The sequence below is a fragment of the Antedon mediterranea genome, chromosome 10 (genome assembly GCF_964355755.1).
Source record: "Antedon mediterranea chromosome 10, ecAntMedi1.1, whole genome shotgun sequence".
Lineage (NCBI taxonomy): Eukaryota > Metazoa > Echinodermata > Crinoidea > Comatulida > Antedonidae > Antedon > Antedon mediterranea.
Window position 1 is genome coordinate 5070079 of NC_092679.1, and position 18444 is coordinate 5088522.

The following is an 18444-nucleotide window of genomic DNA, read 5'->3' on the forward strand; positions in this document are numbered from 1 at the left end:
GACCCTTTTATTTTATGATATAAATAGTTACTATAGCATAATAAACATGCGTAGAGTCAATAATGCTATAGTAACCAGCTTTATCTATTTTTTGACATAAATGGTTACTATAGCAAAATAAACATGCGCAGAGGCGAATATTAGGTTCTGCGCATGTCAATAATGCTATAGTAACCAGTTTTATCTATTTTTTGACATAAATGGTAACTATAGCAAAATAAACATCCGCAGAGACGAATATTGGGTTCTGCGCGTGTTAATTATGCTATAGTAACCAGTTTTATCGGAAAATAAAAAGGTCAAAATTTTGCTATTTTTCGAAAAAATCCCTGTGCTATAGTACAGGGAAATTTTTCGAAAAACGGCCATTTTTCGACACTTTTATTTTATGATATAAATAGTTAATATAGCATAATAAACATGCGCAGAGTCAAATATTAGGTTTTGCGCATGTTAATTATGCTGTAGTAACCAGTTTTATCTATTTTTTGACATAAATGGTTACTATAGCAAAATGAACATGCGCAGATTCGAATATTGGGTTTTGCGCATGTTAATTATGCTATAGTAACCAGTTTTATCGGAAAATAAAAAGGTCTAAATTTTGCTATTTTTCGAAAAAATCCCTGTACTATAGTACAGGGAAATTTCCGAAAAAATGGCAATTTTTCGGCCTTTTTATTTTATGATATAAATAGTTACTATAGCATAATATACATGCGCAGAGTCGAATATTAGGTTCTGCGCATGTCAATTATGCTATAGTAACCAGTTTTATCTATTTTTTGACATAAATGGTTACTATAGCAAAATAAACAGGCGCAGAGTCGAATATTGGGTTCTGCGCATGTTAATTATGCTATAGTAACCAGTTTTATCGGAAAATAAAAAGGTCGAAATTTTGCTATTTTTCTAAAAAATTGTCATTTTCGACCCTTTTATTTTATGATATAAATAGTTACTATAGCATAATAAACATGCGTAAAGTTGAATATTAGGTTCTGCGCATGTCAATTATGCTATAGTAACCAGTTTTATCTATTTTTTTGACATAAATGGTTACTATATAGCAAGTTAACCATGCGCAGAGTCGAATATTAATTACGCATGTTAATTAAACTATAGTAACCAGTTTTATAGGAAAATAAAAAGGTCGAAATTTTGCTATTTTTCGAAATTTGAAACCTTTTATTAGTAAATTAGACAATTTTTTTATTATTTTGGTTATGTACTATAGCCTAATTGTACAGGAATTTTTTTTCGAAAAATTAACAAAATACAGTCGTGAAGAAGACATTGTGTGCGCATGTTACCTTCACGTATTTTGAGAAGACTGTATTTAATTTTTAGTCGCGTGGACGCGACTCTATAGTTCACTATGTCGGTCGGTCGGTCTGTCGGTCGGTCTGTCGGTCCGGTATCACTATGCGATTTATCGCTTTCTGACCTTATCTTGATATCAGTTTAATCTAGTCAGTCAATTTTTTACAGTATATTCCTTATGGCCAGGAATCGATGTGGTTATGTTTTCACGGTGCGCAATAAAAAATTACGCGGTCTACGCACGATTTAACAAAATCACGTTTGTAATCATATCTTCACAACCATGAATCACAATTAAATAAAATTTGGTACTCATAAATTTCAGGGCATAAATGATCATATGGCAATACAATTACGTGCGTAGCGCATGTAACGCATGCGTACGCATGTGACTTAGGCAATTAAGGAGAGCTGACTTATGATCTGCCTAACTCACTGCTTATATATTTATACTGCCCTCTGTACATTATCTGAGTGCTTTTATATACATTTGCACATGCTCAGATCGTCTTTTTTGTGTTTTTGCCTAAGTCAGCTGTGTGACTTAGGCAATTAAGGAGAGGAGACTCATGATTTTTTAAATAAAATAAGAAATACATTTTTATAGTATATTTTTTAACCCATTTGTTACAAATTCTTTCTCTTTTATTGCTACTTTCCTTTTCTAAAATCATCAGTGTTAATTTTAATCTGAAGAGCTGATGCTATTAAATTTTGTTACTTAAAGGTAGCATTTTTTGTATATAGATGATATCGACAGCCTCATAACAAAAGTGTCTAAGTCATAATTTTTTTTCTGCCTAACTCACTGCTTATTTCAATATACTATATTTTTTGTGTTTCTGCCTAAGTCAGCTGTGTGACTTAGGCAATTAAGGAGAGCTGACTTATGATCTGCCTAACTCACTGCTTATATCAATATACTATATTTTTTGTGTTTCTGCCCAAGCCAGCTGTGTGACTTAGGCAATTAAGGAGAGCTGACTTATGATCTGCCTAACTCACTGCTTATATCTTTATACTGCCCTCTGTAAATTATCTGAGTGCTTTTATATACATTTGCACATGCTCAGATCGTTTTTTTGTGTTTCTGCCTAAGTCAGCTGTGTGACTTAGGCAATTAAGGAGAGGAGACTCATGATTTTTTAAATAAAATAAGAAATACATTTTTATAGTATATTTTTTAACCCATTTGTTACAAATTCTTTCTCTTTTATTGCTATTTTCCTTTTCTAAAATCATCAGTGTTAATTTTAATCTGAAGAGCTAATGCTATTAAATTTTGTTACTTAAAGGTAGCATTTTTTGTATATAGATGATATCGACAGCCTCATAACAAAAGTGTCTAAGTCATAATTTTTTTTCTGCCTAACTCACTGCTCATATCAATATACTATATTTTTTGTGTTTCTGCCTAAGTCAGCTGTGTGACTTAGGCAATTAAGGAGAGGAGACTCATGGTTTTTTAAATAAAATAAGAAATACATTTTTATAGTATATTTTTTAACCCATTTGTTACAAATTCTTTCTCTTTTATTGCTACTTTCCTTTTCTAAAATCATCAGCGTTAATTTTAATCTGAAGAGCTGATGCTATTAAATTTTGTTACTTAAAGGTACCTTTTTTTGTATATAGATGATATCGACAGCCTCATAACAAAAGTGTCTAAGTCATAATTTTTTGTTTGTTTTTCTGCCTAACTCACTGCTTATATCAATATACTATATTTTTTGTTTTTCTGCCCAAGTCAGCTGTGTGACTTAGGCAATTAAGGAGAGCTGACTTATGATCTGCCTAACTCACTGCTTATATCTTTATACTGACCTCTGTACATTATCTGAGTGCTTTTATATACATTTGCACATGCTCAGATCGTCTTTTTTGTGTTTTTGCCTAAGTCAGCTGTGTGACTTAGGCAATTAAGGAGAGGAGACTCATGATTTTTAAAAAAAAATAAGAAATACATTTTTATAGTATATTTTTTAACCCATTTGTTACAAATTCTTTCTCTTTTATTGCTACTTTCCTTTTCCAAAATCATCAGTGTTAATTTTAATCTGAAGAGCTGATGCTATTAAATTTTGTTACTTAAAGGTAGCATTTTTTTTATATAGATGATATCGACAGCCTCATAACAAAAGTGTCTAAGTCATAATTTTTTTTTCTGCCTAACTCACTGCTTATATCAATATACTATATTTTTTGTGTTTCTGCCTAAGTCAGCTGTGTGACTTAGGCAATTAAGGAGAGCTGACTTATGATCTGCCTAACTCACTGCTTATATCAATATACTATATTTTTTTTGTGTTTCTGCCTAAGTCCGCTGTGTGACTTAGGCAATTCAGGAGAGCTGACTTATGATCTGCTTAACTCACTGCTTATATCTTTATACTGCCCTCTGTACATTATCTGAGTGCTTTTATATACATTTGCACATGCTCAGATCGTTTTTTTGTGTTTCTGCCTAAGTCAGCTGTGTGACTTAGGCAATTAAGAAGAGGAGACTCATGATTATTTAAATAAAATAAGAAATACATTTTTATAGTATATTTTTTAACCCATTTGTTACAAATTCTTTCTCTTTTATTGCTACTTTCCTTTTATAAAATCATCAGTGTTAATTTTAATCTGAAGAGCTGATGCTATTAAATTTTGTTACTTAAAGGTAGCATTTTTTGTATATAGATGATATCGACAGCCTCATAACAAAAGTGTCTAAGTCATAATTTTTTTTTCTGCCTAACTCACTGCTTATTTCAATATACTATATTTTTTGTGTTTCTGCCCAAGCCAGCTGTGTGACTTAGGCAATTAAGGAGAGCTGACTTATGATCTGCCTAATTCACTGCTTATATCTTTCTACTGCCCTCTGTAAATTATCTGAGTGCTTTTATATACATTTGCACATGCTCAGATCGTTTTTTTTTTGTGTTTCTGCCTAAGTCACAACCTAAGTCAGCTGTGTGACTTAGGCAATTAAGGAGAGGAGACTCATGATTTTTTAAATAAAATAAGAAATACATTTTATAGTATATATTTTAACCCATTTGTTACAAATTCTTTCTCTTTTATTGCTACTTTCCTTTTCCAAAATCATCAGTGTTAATTTTATTCTGAAGAGCTGATGCTATTAAATTTTGTTACTTAAAGGTAGCATTTTTTTTATATAGATGATATCGACAGTCTCATAACAAAAGTGTCTAAGTCATAATTTTTGTTTTGTTTTTCTGCCTAACTCACTGCTTATATCAATATACTATATTTTTTGTGTTTCTGCCCAAGTCAGCTGTGTGACTTAGGCAATTAAGGAGAGGAGACTCATGATATTTTAAATAAAATAAGAAACACATTTTTATAGTATACTTTTTAACCCATTAATTTGTTACAAATTCTTTCTCTTTTATTGCTACTTTCCTTTTCTAAAATCATCAGTTTTAATTTTAATCTGAAGAGCTGATGCTATTAAATTTTGTTACTTAAAGGTAGCATTTTTTGTATATAGATGATATCGACAGCCTCATAACAAAAGTGTCTAAGTCATAATTTTTTGTTTGTTTTTCTGCCTAACTCACTGCTTATATCAATATACTATATTTTTTGTGTTTCTGCCCAAGTCAGCTGTGTGACTTAGGCAATTAAGGAGAGCTGACTTATGATCTGCCTAACTCACTGCTTATATCTTTATACTGACCTCTGTACATTATCTGAGTGCTTTTATATACATTTGCACATGCTCAGATCGTCTTTTTTGTGTTTTTGCCTAAGTCAGCTGTGTGACTTAGGCAATTAAGGAGAGGAGACTCATGATTTTTTAAATAAAATAAGAAATACATTTTTATAGTATATTTTTTAACCCATTTGTTACAAATTCTTTCTCTTTTATTGCTACTTTCCTTTTCCAAAATCATCAGTGTTAATTTTAATCTGAAGAGCTGATGCTATTAAATTTTGTTACTTAAATGTAGCATTTTTTGTATATAGATGATATCGACAGCCTCATAACAAAAGTGTCTAAGTCATAATTTTTTTTTTCTGCCTAACTCACTGCTTATATCAATATACTATATTTTTTGTGTTTCTGCCTAAGTCAGCTGTGTGACTTAGGCAATTAAGGAGAGCTGACTTATGATCTACCTAACTCACTGCTTATATCAATATACTATATTTTTTGTGTGTTTCTGCCCAAGTCCGCTGTGTGACTTAGGCAATTCAGGAGAGCTGACTTATGATCTGCTTAACTCACTGCTTATATCTTTATACTGCCCTCTGTACATTATCTGAGTGCTTTTATATACATTTGCACATGCTCAGATCGTTTTTTTGTGTTTCTGCCTAAGTCAGCTGTGTGACTTAGGCAATTAAGAAGAGGAGACTCATGATTTTTTAAATAAAATAAGAAATACATTTTTATAGTATATTTTTTAACCCATTTGTTACAAATTCTTTCTCTTTTATTGCTACTTTCCTTTTCTAAAATCATCAGTATTAATTTTAATCTGAAGAGCTGATGCTATTAAATTTTGTTACTTAAAGGTAGCATTTTTTGTATATAGATGATATCGACAGCCTCATAACAAAAGTGTCTAAGTCATAATTTTTTTTTCTGCCTAACTCACTGCTTATTTCAATATACTATATTTTTTGTGTTTCTGCCTAAGTCAGCTGTGTGACTTAGGCAATTAAGGAGAGCTGACTTATGATCTGCCTAACTCACTGCTTATATCAATATACTATATTTTTTGTGTTTCTGCCCAAGCCAGCTGTGTGACTTAGGCAATTAAGGAGAGCTGACTTATGATCTGCCTAACTCACTGCTTATATCTTTATACTGCCCTCTGTAAATTATCTGAGTGCTTTTATATACATTTGCACATGCTCAGATCGTTTTTTTTTTGTGTTTCTGCCTAAGTCACAACCTAAGTCAGCTGTGTGACTTAGGCAATTAAGGAGAGGAGACTCATGATTTTTTAAATAAAATAAGAAATACATTTTATAGTATATATTTTAACCCATTTGTTACAAATTCTTTCTCTTTTATTGCTACTTTCCTTTTCCAAAATCATCAGTGTTAATTTTATTCTGAAGAGCTGATGCTATTAAATTGTGTTACCTAAAGGTAGCATTTTTTTGTATATAGATGATATCGATAGTCTCATAACAAAAGTGTCTAAGTCATAATTTTTGTTTTGTTTTTCTGCCTAACTCACTGCTTATATCAATATACTATATTTTTTGTGTTTCTGCCCAAGTCAGCTGTGTGACTTAGGCAATTAAGGAGAGGAGACTCATGATTTTTTAAATAAAATAAGAAATACATTTTTATAGTATATTTTTTAACCCATTAGTTACAAATTCTTTCTCTTTTATTGCTACTTTCCTTTTCCAAAATCATCAGTGTTAATTTTAATCTGAAGAGCTGATGCTATTAAATTTTGTTACTTAAAGGTAGCATTTTTTGTATATAGATGATATCGACAGCCTTTTAACAAAAGTGTCTAAGTCATAATTTTTTGTTTGTTTTTCTGCCTAACTCACTGCTTATATCAATATACTATATTTTTTGTGTTTCTGCCCAAGTCAGCTGTGTGACTTAGGCAATTAGGAGAGCTGACTTATGATCTGCCTAACTCACTGCTTATATCTTTATACTGCCCTCTGTAAATTATCTGAGTGCTTTTATATACATTTGCACATGCTCAGATCGTTTTTTTTTTGTGTTTCTGCCTAAGTCACAACCTAAGTCAGCTGTGTGACTTAGGTAATTAAGAAGAGGAGACTCATGATTTTTAAAATAAAATAAGAAATACATTTTTATAGTATATTTTTTAACCCATTTGTTACAAATTCTTTCTCTTTTATTGCTACTTTCCTTTTCCAAAATCATCAGTGTTAATTTTAATCTGAAGAGCTGATGCTATTAAATTGTGTTACTTAAAGGTAGCATTTTTTGTATATAGATGATATCGACAGCCTCATAACAAAAGTGTCTAAGTCATAATTTTTTGTTTGTTTTTCTGCCTAACTCACTGCTTATATCAATATACTATATTTTGTGTGTTTCTGCCCAAGTCAGCTGTGTGACTTAGGCAATTAAGGAGAGCCGACTTATGATCTGCCTAACTCACTGCTTATATCTTTATACTGCCCTCTGTAAATTATCTGAGTGCTTTTATATACATTTGCACATGCTCAGATCGTTTTTTTGTTGTTTCTGCCTAAGTCAGCTGTGTGACTTAGGCAATTAAGGAGAGGAGACTCATGATTTTTTAAATAAAATAAGAAATACATTTTTATAGTATATTTTTTAACCCATTTGTTACAAATTCTTTCTCTTTTATTGCTACTTTCCTTTTCCAAAATCATCAGTGTTAATTTTAATCTGAAGAGCTGATGCTATTAAATTTTGTTACTTAAAGGTAGCATTTTTTGTATATAGATGATATCGACAGTCTCATAACAAAAGTGTCTAAGTCATAATTTTTGTTTTGTTTTTCTGCCTAACTCACTGCTTATATCAATATACTATATTTTTTGTGTTTCTGCCCAAGTAAGCTGTGTGACTTAGGCAATTAAGGAGAGGAGACTCATGATTTTTTAAATAAAATAAGAAATACATTTTTATAGTATATTTTTTAACCCATTTGTTACAAATTCTTTCTCTTTTATTGCTACTTTCCTTTTCTAAAATCATCAGTGTTAATTTTAATCTGAAGAGCTGATGCTATTAAATTTTGTTACTTAAAGGTAGCATTTTTTGTATATAGATGATATCGACAGCCTCATAACAAAAGTGTCTAAGTCATAATTTTTTTTTTTTTTTTCTGCCTAACTCACTGCTTATATCAATATACTATATTTTTTGTGTTTCTGCCCAAGTCAGCTGTGTGACTTAGGCAATTAAGGAGAGCTGACTTATGATCTGCCTAACTCACTGCTTATATCTTTATACTGACCTCTGTACATTATCTGAGTGCTTTTATATACATTTGCACATGCTCAGATCGTCTTTTTTGTGTTTCTGCCTAAGTCAGCTGTGTGACTTAGGCAATTAAGGAGAGGAGACTCATGATTTTTTAAATAAAATAAGAAATACATTTTTATAGTATATTTTTTAACCCATTTGTTACAAATTCTTTCTCTTTTATTGCTACTTTCCTTTTCCAATATCATCAGTGTTAATTTTAATCTGAAGAGCTGATGCTATTAAATTTTGTTACTTAAAGGTAGCATTTTTTGTATATAGATGATATCGACAGCCTCATAACAAAAGTGTCTAAGTCATAATTTTTTTTTCTGCCTAACTCACTGCTTATATCAATATACTATATTTTTTGTGTTTCTGCCTAAGTCAGCTGTGTGACTTAGGCAATTAAGGAGAGCTGACTTATGATCTGCCTAACTCACTGCTTATATCAATATACTATATTTTTTATGTGTTTCTGCCTAAGTCCGCTGTGTGACTTAGGCAATTAAGGAGAGCTGACTTATGATCTGCTTAACTCACTGCTTATATCTTTATACTGCCCTCTGTACATTATCTGAGTGCTTTTATATACATTTGCACATGCTCAGATCATTTTTTGTTTGTTTCTGCCTAAGTCAGCTGTTTGACTTAGGCAATTAAGGAGAGGAGACTCATGATTTTTTAAATAAAATAAGAAATACATTTTTATAGTATATTTTTTAACCCATTTGTTACAAATTCTTTCTCTTTTATTGCTACTTTCCTTTTCTAAAATCATCAGTGTTAATTTTAATCTGAAGAGCTGATGCTATTAAATTTTGTTACTTAAAGGTAGCATTTTTTTGTATATAGATGATATCGACAGCCTCATAACAAAAGTGTCCAAGTCATAATTTTTTGTTTGTTTTTCTGCCTAACTCACTGCTTATATCAATATACTATATTTTTTGTGTTTCTGCCCAAGTCAGCTGTGTGACTTAGGCAATTAAGGAGAGCTGACTTATGATCTGCCTAACTCACTGCTTATATCTTTATACTGCCCTCTGTAAATTATCTGAGTGCTTTTATATACATTTGCACATGCTCAGATCATTTTTGTTTGTGTTTCTGCCTAAGTCACAACCTAAGTCAGCAGTGTGACTTAGGCAATTAAGGAGAGGAGACTCATGATTTTTTAAATAAAATAAGAAATACATTTTTATAGTATATTTTTTAACCCATTTGTTACAAATTCTTTCTCTTTTATTGCTACTTTCCTTTTCTAAAATCATCAGTGTTAATTTTAATCTGAAGAGCTAATGCTATTAAATTTTGTTACTTAAAGATAGCATTTTTTGTATATAAATGATATCGACAGCCTCATAACAAAAGTGTCTAAGTCATAATTTTGTTTTTCTGCCTAACTCACTGCTTATATCAATATACTATATTTTTTGTGTTTCTGCCCAAGTCAGCTGTGTGACTTAGGCAATTAAGGAGAGCTGACTTGTGATCTGCCTAACTCACTGCTTATGTCAATATACTATATTTTTTTGTGTTTCTGCCTAAGTCCGCTGTGTGACTTAGGCAATTCAGGAGAGCTGACTTATGATCTGCCTAACTCACTTCTTATATCTTTATACTGCCCTCTGTACATTATCTGAGTGCTTTTATATACATTTGCACATGCTCAGATCGTTTTTTTGTGTTTCTGCTTAAGTCAGCTGTGTGACTTAGGCAATTAAGGAGAGGAGACTCATGATTTTTTAAATAAAATAAGAAATACATTTTTATAGTATATTTTTTAACCCATTTGTTACAAATTCTTTCTCTTTTATTGCTACTTTCCTTTTCTAAAATCATCAGTGTTAATTTTAATCTGAAGAGCTAATGCTATTAAATTTTGTTACTTAAAGATAGCATTTTTTGTATATAGATGATATCGACAGCCTCATAACAAAAGTGTCTAAGTCATAATTTTTTTTTTCTGCCTAACTCACTGCTTATATCAATATACTATATTTTTTGTATTTCTGCCTAAGTCAGCTGTGTGACTTAGGCAATTAAGGAGAGCTGACTTATGATCTGCCTAACTCACTGCTTATATCAATATACTATATTTTTTGTGTTTCTGCGTAAGTCAGCTGTGTGACTTAGGCAATTAAGGAGAGCTGACTTATGATCTGCCTAACTCACTGCTTATATCTTTATACTGCCCTCTGTACATTATCTGAGTGCTTTTATATACATTTGCACATGCTCAGATCGTTTTTTGTGTTTCTGCCTAAGTCAGCTGTGTGACTTAGGCAATTAAGGAGAGGAGACTCATGATATTTTAAATAAAATAAGAAACACATTTTTATAGTATATTTTTTAACCCATTTGTTACAAATTCTTTCTCTTTTATTGCTACTTTCCTTTTCCAAAATCATCAGTGTTAATTTTAATCTGAAGAGCTGATGCTATTAAATTTTGTTACTTAAAGGTAGCATTTTTTGTATATAGATGATATCGACAGCCTCATAACAAAAGTGTCTAAGTCATAATTTTTTTTTTCTGCCTAACTCACTGCTTATATCAATATACTATATTTGTTGTGTTTCTGCCTAAGTCAGCTGTGTGACTTAGGCAATTCAGGAGAGCTGACTTATGATCTGCCTAACTCACTGCTTATATCAATATACTATATTTTTTGTGTGTTTCTGCCTAAGTCCGCTGTGTGACTTAGGCAATTCAGGAGAGCTGACTTATGATCTGCCTAACTCACTGCTTATATCTTTATACTGCCCTCTGTACATTATCTGAGTGCTTTTATATACATTTGCACATGCTCAGATCGTTTTTTTTGTGTTTCTGCCTCAGTCAGCTGTGTGACTTAGGCAATTAAGGAGAGGAGACTCATGCTTTTTTAAATAAAATAAGAAATACATTTTTATAGTATATTTTTTAACCCATTTGTTACAAATTCTTTCCCTTTTATTGCTACTTTCCTTTTCTAAAATCATCAGTGTTAATTTTAATCTGAAGAGCTAATGCTATTAAATTTTGTTACTTAAAGGTAGCATTTTTTGTATATAGATGATATCGACAGCCTCATAACAAAAGTGTCTAAGTCATAATTTTTTGTTTGTTTTTCTGCCTAACTCACTGCTTATATCAATATACTATATTTTTTGTGTTTCTGCCCAAGTCAGCTGTGTGACTTAGGCAATTAAGGAGAGCTGACTTATGATCTGCCAAACTCACTGCTTATGTCAATATACTATATTTTTTTTTGTGTTTCTGCCTAAGTCAGCTGTGTGACTTAGGCAATTAAGGAGAGTTGACTTATGATCTGCCTAACTCACTGCTTATATCAATATACTATATTGTTTGTGTTTCTGCCTAAGTCAGCTGTGTGACTTAGGCAATTAAGGAGAGCTGACTTATGATCTGCCTAACTCACTGCTTATATCTTTATACTGCCCTCTGTACATTATCTGAGTGCTTTTATATACATTTGCACATGCTTAGATCGTTTTTTTGTGTTTCTGCCTAAGTCAGCTGTGTGACTTAGGCAATTAAGGAGAGGAGAATCATGATTTTTTAAATAAAATAAGAAATACATTTTTATAGTATATTTTTTAACCCATTTGTTACAAATTCTTTCTCTTTTATTGCTACTTTCCTTTTCCAAAATCATCAGTGTTAATTTTAATCTGAAGAGCTGATGCTATTAAATTTTGTTACTTAAAGGTAGCATTTTTTGTATATAGATGATATCGACAGTCTCATAACAAAAGTGTCTAAGTCATAATTTTTGTTTTGTTTTTCTGCCTAACTCACTGCTTATATCAATATACTATATTTTTTGTGTTTCTGCCCAAGTCAGCTGTGTGACTTAGGCAATTAAGGAGAGCTGACTTATGATCTGCCTAACTCACTGCTTATATCTTTATACTGCCCTCTGTACATTATCTGAGTGCTTTTATATACATTTGCACATGTTCAGATCGTTTTTTTTTTGTGTTTCTGCCTAAGTCACAACCTAAGTCAGCTGTGTGACTTAGGCAATTAAGGAGAGGAGACTCATGATTTTTAAATAAAATAAGAAATACATTTTTATAGTATATTTTTTAACCCATTTGTTACAAATTCTTTCTCTTTTATTGCTACTTTCCTTTTCCAAAATCATCAGTGTTAATTTTAATCTGAAGAGCTGATGCTATTAAATTTTGTTACTTAAAGGTAGCATTTTTTGTATATAGATGATATCGACAGCCTCATAACAAAAGTGTCTAAGTCATAATTTTTTTTTTCTGCCTAACTCACTGCTTATTTCAATATACTATATTTTTTGTGTTTCTGCCTAAGTCAGCTGTGTGACTTAGGCAATTAAGGAGAGCTGACTTATGATCTGCCTAACTCACTGCTTATATCAATATACTATATTTTTTGTGTTTCTGCCTAAGTCAGCTGTGTGACTTAGGCAATTAAGGAGAGCTGACTTATGATCTGCCTAACTCACTGCTTATATCAATATACTATATTTGTTGTGTTTCTGCCTAAGTCCGCTGTGTGACTTAGGCAATTCAGGAAAGCTGACTTATGATCTGCCTAACTCACTGCTTATATCTTTATACTGCCCTCTGTACATTATCTGAGTGCTTTTATATACATTTGCACATGCTCAGATCGTTTTTTTGTGTTTCTGCCTAAGTCAGCTGCGTGACTTAGGCAATTAAGAAGAGGAGACTCATGATTTTTTAGTCGCGTGGACGCGACTCTATAGTTCACTATTCCGGTCGGTCGGTCGGTCTGTCGGTCTGTCTGTCGGTCCGGTATCACTATGCATTGTAGCACGCGACTTAATGGCTGTTGGCCTTGTTCGAATAAAAATCCCTGTACAATTATAGTGCCGGGTTTATTCCGAAAATCAGCCGAATTTCGAATGATTATTTTTTGCCATGCGCAGAAGTAAACAGTGTGTTCTCTGCGCATGTTACTTCAAATATATTTTGAAAAGGCTATCTTTTGGTCATATTCCGAAAAAATCTAAGATGATGACAACCCAAAATAGGCATGTAATATAGCAATATTATCGCATAATATATTTTGGCCATTTTTGGAGGACTGTAATACAAATACTATTATAATACAATTAACTTGATATAATACAACATAATTGCACACACATCTTAAATAAATATATTATAGAAAATATCAATTTTATAAATATAACCTAAAAATATTATTTAATAACCAGAAAGTGGCTATTTTTTATTTGCGAAGTGTACAGTGTGCTTTCCAGCTCCACCACTGCGGCACATAGCTTTTATAGTACGCTGTTTATTCAGGAACTCTTGTAATCGGCTTCTCTTGCCCGTACCTTTGCCGCCAGTGTCAGCGGCGTCTGAGGCAGCTTGGTGCTGGCGAAGGTGCATTTCTTGTAGGGTAATTGGAACAGTGATCTCTTTGATTGGTGCTAGGTTTGTGAATGGTAGAGAGGAGTAAACAACAACCTGTCAATAAATAGATCATAATTACCAACGAGTTTGCAACTCATATCTCGAATCTGCCAAGTTGGCATTACTTCACTTTTCACTCTTTTATTTCTAGTGAAGATGAAATGTGTCTTTCATATTATGATGCTTTAATCTGTGTCACACAGTGGCAACCAACTCACACACGATCTGAACGAAACTTTTCTACATGAAATCGAGAATTGAATTGAAAACTATCACTTTTATCATTTTCATTTGCTCGTATGAACAGTCAAACATTTTATTTACGGTCGCCGTGGGAATAGTGGCTGTAAATTAGGATTAACATCCAATGTTAGCTGAGCTAATGCACTTTTAAAAAGTATTAAAGTAGTTAAACAGATGATTGTTGAGCAGCAAACATGCTGGCAACGTGAAATATCCAACTAAATACGCCTAAATTGATCCGAAAACTTATTGAGGGCGCAATATTCAACTTATTCAATTCAAGTTCACATTTATTTAGCAAAAGCCCCGGCAAAAGCACGGATTTTATAGAAGGAAAAAACCGTATAAACTAAACTCAAAGCGTGAAACAACAACTCGTCGATACATAAAGCAATTTAAAAGAAACTGAAGGAAAATATATTTAATTTGCGACCGCATCATCAATAAGGTCATCACAAAATAGGATAATATATGCAAAACTGTGGGTAGAAAGTAAAGTATTTTTTTGCCTTCACGTACTACCTTTGTCAATTATACTTTGCAATTATAATTAAAAATATTCTTTTGTATATTCAATTTAACGAATTTTGAAAATACGTATACTGTACTAGACATAGCCTATATCTGCATGCTAGCCAACTTTAGCTTGGCAGGATTTGCTAGTGTAGATATGGAAGGCAATCACCGCCAAAAATACAATTACAAACATACAAGATATTCGTGGAAATATACAACGTACACGCAGAAACGTACAACGCACTCGCAGAAACGTACAACGTACTCGCAGAAACATACAACGAACTTGCAGAAACATACAACGTACTTGAAATTGATTAGATCATTAGGAGAAAAAACTCAAAATCATTCTGGATTAAACTAAAACAAACACATTAACATACATATTAATACATGGCGCACTCACTTCGAATCCTTATTTCATAATAATGAAAATAGAGGTAATCAAAATGTAGAAAGTATCATTAATAATGAACCTGCTGTAAATGAAAACAAACTTGACCTAAATAATGACATTACAGTAGATGAGGTAATTCATGCCATTAAATAAAAAAAAAACAGGTAAATCACCTGGAATCGATGGATTATTACCAAAACTTTGTATAAACTCATCACAAAATGTAATATATATATATATATTATATAGATGCACCTTCCTCATGGTTGGTTCCACAAACGTTTAATATCCAAACTTTTTACTGTCCCACTAGTTTTATTTACGTACGTGCACCTTACCTGTTAATGAAGCCATAGCGGTAAATTTATTGCGCGGTTAAGACCTCAACAACGGTAGGAAAAATGCAAATGTTTACTTATTTTTATACGGTCGATTTCTGATTCTGAAAGGAAACATGGAAGTGGCCCATTTTGCAGAAGTGATAATCCTGCAAATAAGAAAAATGATAAATAAAAAAACCCCGCGTTATCTTTATCTTTGAAATGCTTGATTGAATATTATAATATTTTCATCCTAAATGTCCACACCCTTTATATAATGGACGATTCCATAGTTATTTTCTGCGCATTCATTTTCGCGACTTCGTTGTACCTTTTTGTGTTTGTCTGTTTCAGCAAACACGTTGTACGTTTTTGTGTTGTCCTTTTCTTCAAGTACGTTGTATGTTTCTGCGAGTACGTTGTACGTTTCTGCGAGTGCGTTGTACGTTTCTGCGTGTACGTTGTATATTTCTACGAATATATTGTATGTTTGTAATTGTATTTTTGGCGGTGATTGCCTTCCATATGTAGACCAGTTGACAAACTGCAGAAAACTAGTTTCCACAAGTTAGCCTAGGCTGGTAAACTTGTTATTCCTTTTAGTTCGTAACAAAAGGTTTGATTTAATTTTGTTGGTCCCCACTGTAGAACGCAACGTACGTGAGTGAGTTGGCCAATGACAGTTGCTTTGGATAATCCATCGCTTTACATTGCGTCTTAGGCTTGGTTCCCACTAGTGACGCAACGTAACGCAACCTACGCAACGTAAGAAAATGCCTTTCCAATAATTGTGTTTGCCCCCGCCTGCGTGAAATCAAACTGTTACGTCGTCGGTTACCATCTGCAATACATCACATTCAATACGTCGCTGCGTTGCGTTCTAGTTAGTATGGGCTCCAGACGGAGCTTTGATTTAATATTACTATACTAAAAATATAAATATTTTTGCACATAAGCGTTTCATACGTGTATTACTTGAGTTTGGATACTCATTTGTATTTTCAGACCAAAATCGAAATAAAAAAAAAAATTAAAAAAAAGACAATGAATACAGACTTGGGGCAAGTCTACGTTCTAGTTAGAAGCAAGCTTTACTAATCGCAAACAACGAATCATTTGACCTAACACTTGTGATTGGTCAACTTACTTCCATTGCGCGTATATGTGGGAGGAACTAAGCTTCACAGCATGTCATGTGACTTAAATAATAATGATAAGAAATAAAATAATTACTTGGTTTTGGTTGTGCTTGATCTCTGGTAGCGTTGGTGGCATTTTATGACGTGTTTTCGGTTTGTATGATTTGCCTAGCACTGCACTAGTGCCGCCTCGCCAAGCCTTGTCGTCGTCTTCTTCTTCAACGTGTGATGGATCAAACGCGCTATCATATGCTTTATGGTCCGCTTTTTCATTTCGAGAGATTATCATCATAATGTTCTTGGTCAACCTGCGGATAAAAGACATTACCTTTGTATAACTTGATTATATTGAGGTAATCTGTTAGAATAATACTAGTTGTATTATCAACTAAAGATTGTCTCAAACTTGGACAAAACGCAACGAGGTAGGCACAATTCGTAAGTGTGTTGACCAATCGCAAGCGACTGTCCGCATGATCCATCGCGTCAAATTATGGGTACTACTTGGGTTGGGTCCAAGTGAAAACCGCGCTTAATTTCTCAATGCAAAAGGTTATATTTAAAAGGATCAATATCGGCGAATATAAAGATAGGGAGAGAGAAAATTGAGTTTAATTAGAACTTCATAAGATGACATAATAATTAGCCATATTACTATCCTTCTTTTTCTCGATCAATATTATTTAAGGAATTATTTATTTTAACGATCATTTTTATTACCGATCACATACATTACGTTGATTTCTTTATTGCCTCAATCAGAAGTTTATTAATGTTTAGTGCGCATATCAATCAATCAATCATCAGAAAGAGGTGGCACCCGCACCCGCAATATTAGTCAATGTTTGACATTTATAGAGCAAGGGAGTTGTGCTGGCATCTTAAAACATCTTTAAAAAACAAAACTCCACTCTATATATCCATAAAAGTATATATAACGAGTTTGAGGGTTTCAGCTTCAATAAGGACATCACTGTCAAGATAGAAGACGTTATCGACTGAATGTTCAATCACAAACGTCTCATATTGATCTACTAAAAACAATTCACTAAGGCAAATAAAAATCCGAGGCTTTATCTGTGGCTGCAACACGATCAGTTCCACGCCAATTAAAAGACACAACGCGCCGCGGAGAATATATACATAGTACAGTACTGTATTTGTCGCGGCCAGACATACGATTAAACACCTCAGAAATAATTGAGAGCATCACTAACCTCCACCTCGATCGAATACCTCCATTCAACACCTTCAAGGTCAAAGCAGACGCCACGCGTTGAACATCACGTGGCATTCGACGTGACATGTTCTCCGGATCAACCGGTTCAACTAATTTAGGCCAGCCGCCCTTTTGACCAAAGGTACCTACAGAATAACAAGAAGTGCAATCATTATTTCAACAAACCACTGTGTGAACATTTCGATTAAGCTTGGTTCCCACTAGGACGGAACGCAAGTCAATTGACCAAGCGAAAATTCGGGTAATCAATCGTGTTATGATTGGTCGAATTATTTGTGGCGCGCGGCGCGCTTACGTCGTTGCGCTGGGTCCTAGTGTGGGAACCAACCATTGTGACTTGGTGGTTTAATATAAAGGCGGTTTTACGTTGTTTAATTTAATATCGAATTTGAAAAGCATGCATTTGCAACGAAACTTCACAAACTATCCTCAGAAATCTCATAGTAGGCTGAATGCTATAGATAAGTATGAGGGCGATGTATATCTAAATCTTTGTACCAAATTGAGATACGGCACAATAGAAAAACATTCCATTCGGATTCGTCGTTCGAAGGTTGCCTGTCGAATATCACGTTGATAAATATTACGTTTAGCGAGTATAAGTAATATAAACGGCATAGAGAACTTCTAACGAACGTTCATTGTTGTTTTATCATGCTAATTACTTCCTCATTTACATTCAACCTGTCCTATTGGTATATAAGTACTCTAGGCGTTGTTTTCTGTTTCTGATAATGAGAATAGTTTCTCGAAACATTTCAAGACATTTTAAGGCAGTTAGCCTATTTATCAAATGCCTCACAATCATTATTTTAATTCTAATGAACACTGGTACTGGTACTGGTTCAAAACCGTCTCACAGAGAGACATCTGGTA

The 18444-nt window shown here is 32.9% G+C and overlaps 1 protein-coding gene across 1 annotated transcript in view; it reads right to left on the bottom strand.

Moving 5' to 3' along the window:
• Window positions 1-13342: 13342 nt before the first annotated feature.
• Window positions 13343-18444, bottom strand: part of LOC140060206 (WD repeat-containing protein on Y chromosome-like) — a 34854-nt gene continuing 29752 nt past the window's right edge. The window contains exons 22-24 of the mRNA XM_072106319.1: window positions 17546-17693; window positions 16423-16636; window positions 13343-13767 (exon numbers count right to left, since the gene is read on the bottom strand). Coding sequence (XP_071962420.1) covers window positions 13519-13767; window positions 16423-16636; window positions 17546-17693 — 611 coding nt within the window. The 3' untranslated portion in view covers window positions 13343-13518. The remainder of the gene's footprint in view (window positions 13768-16422; window positions 16637-17545; window positions 17694-18444) is intronic.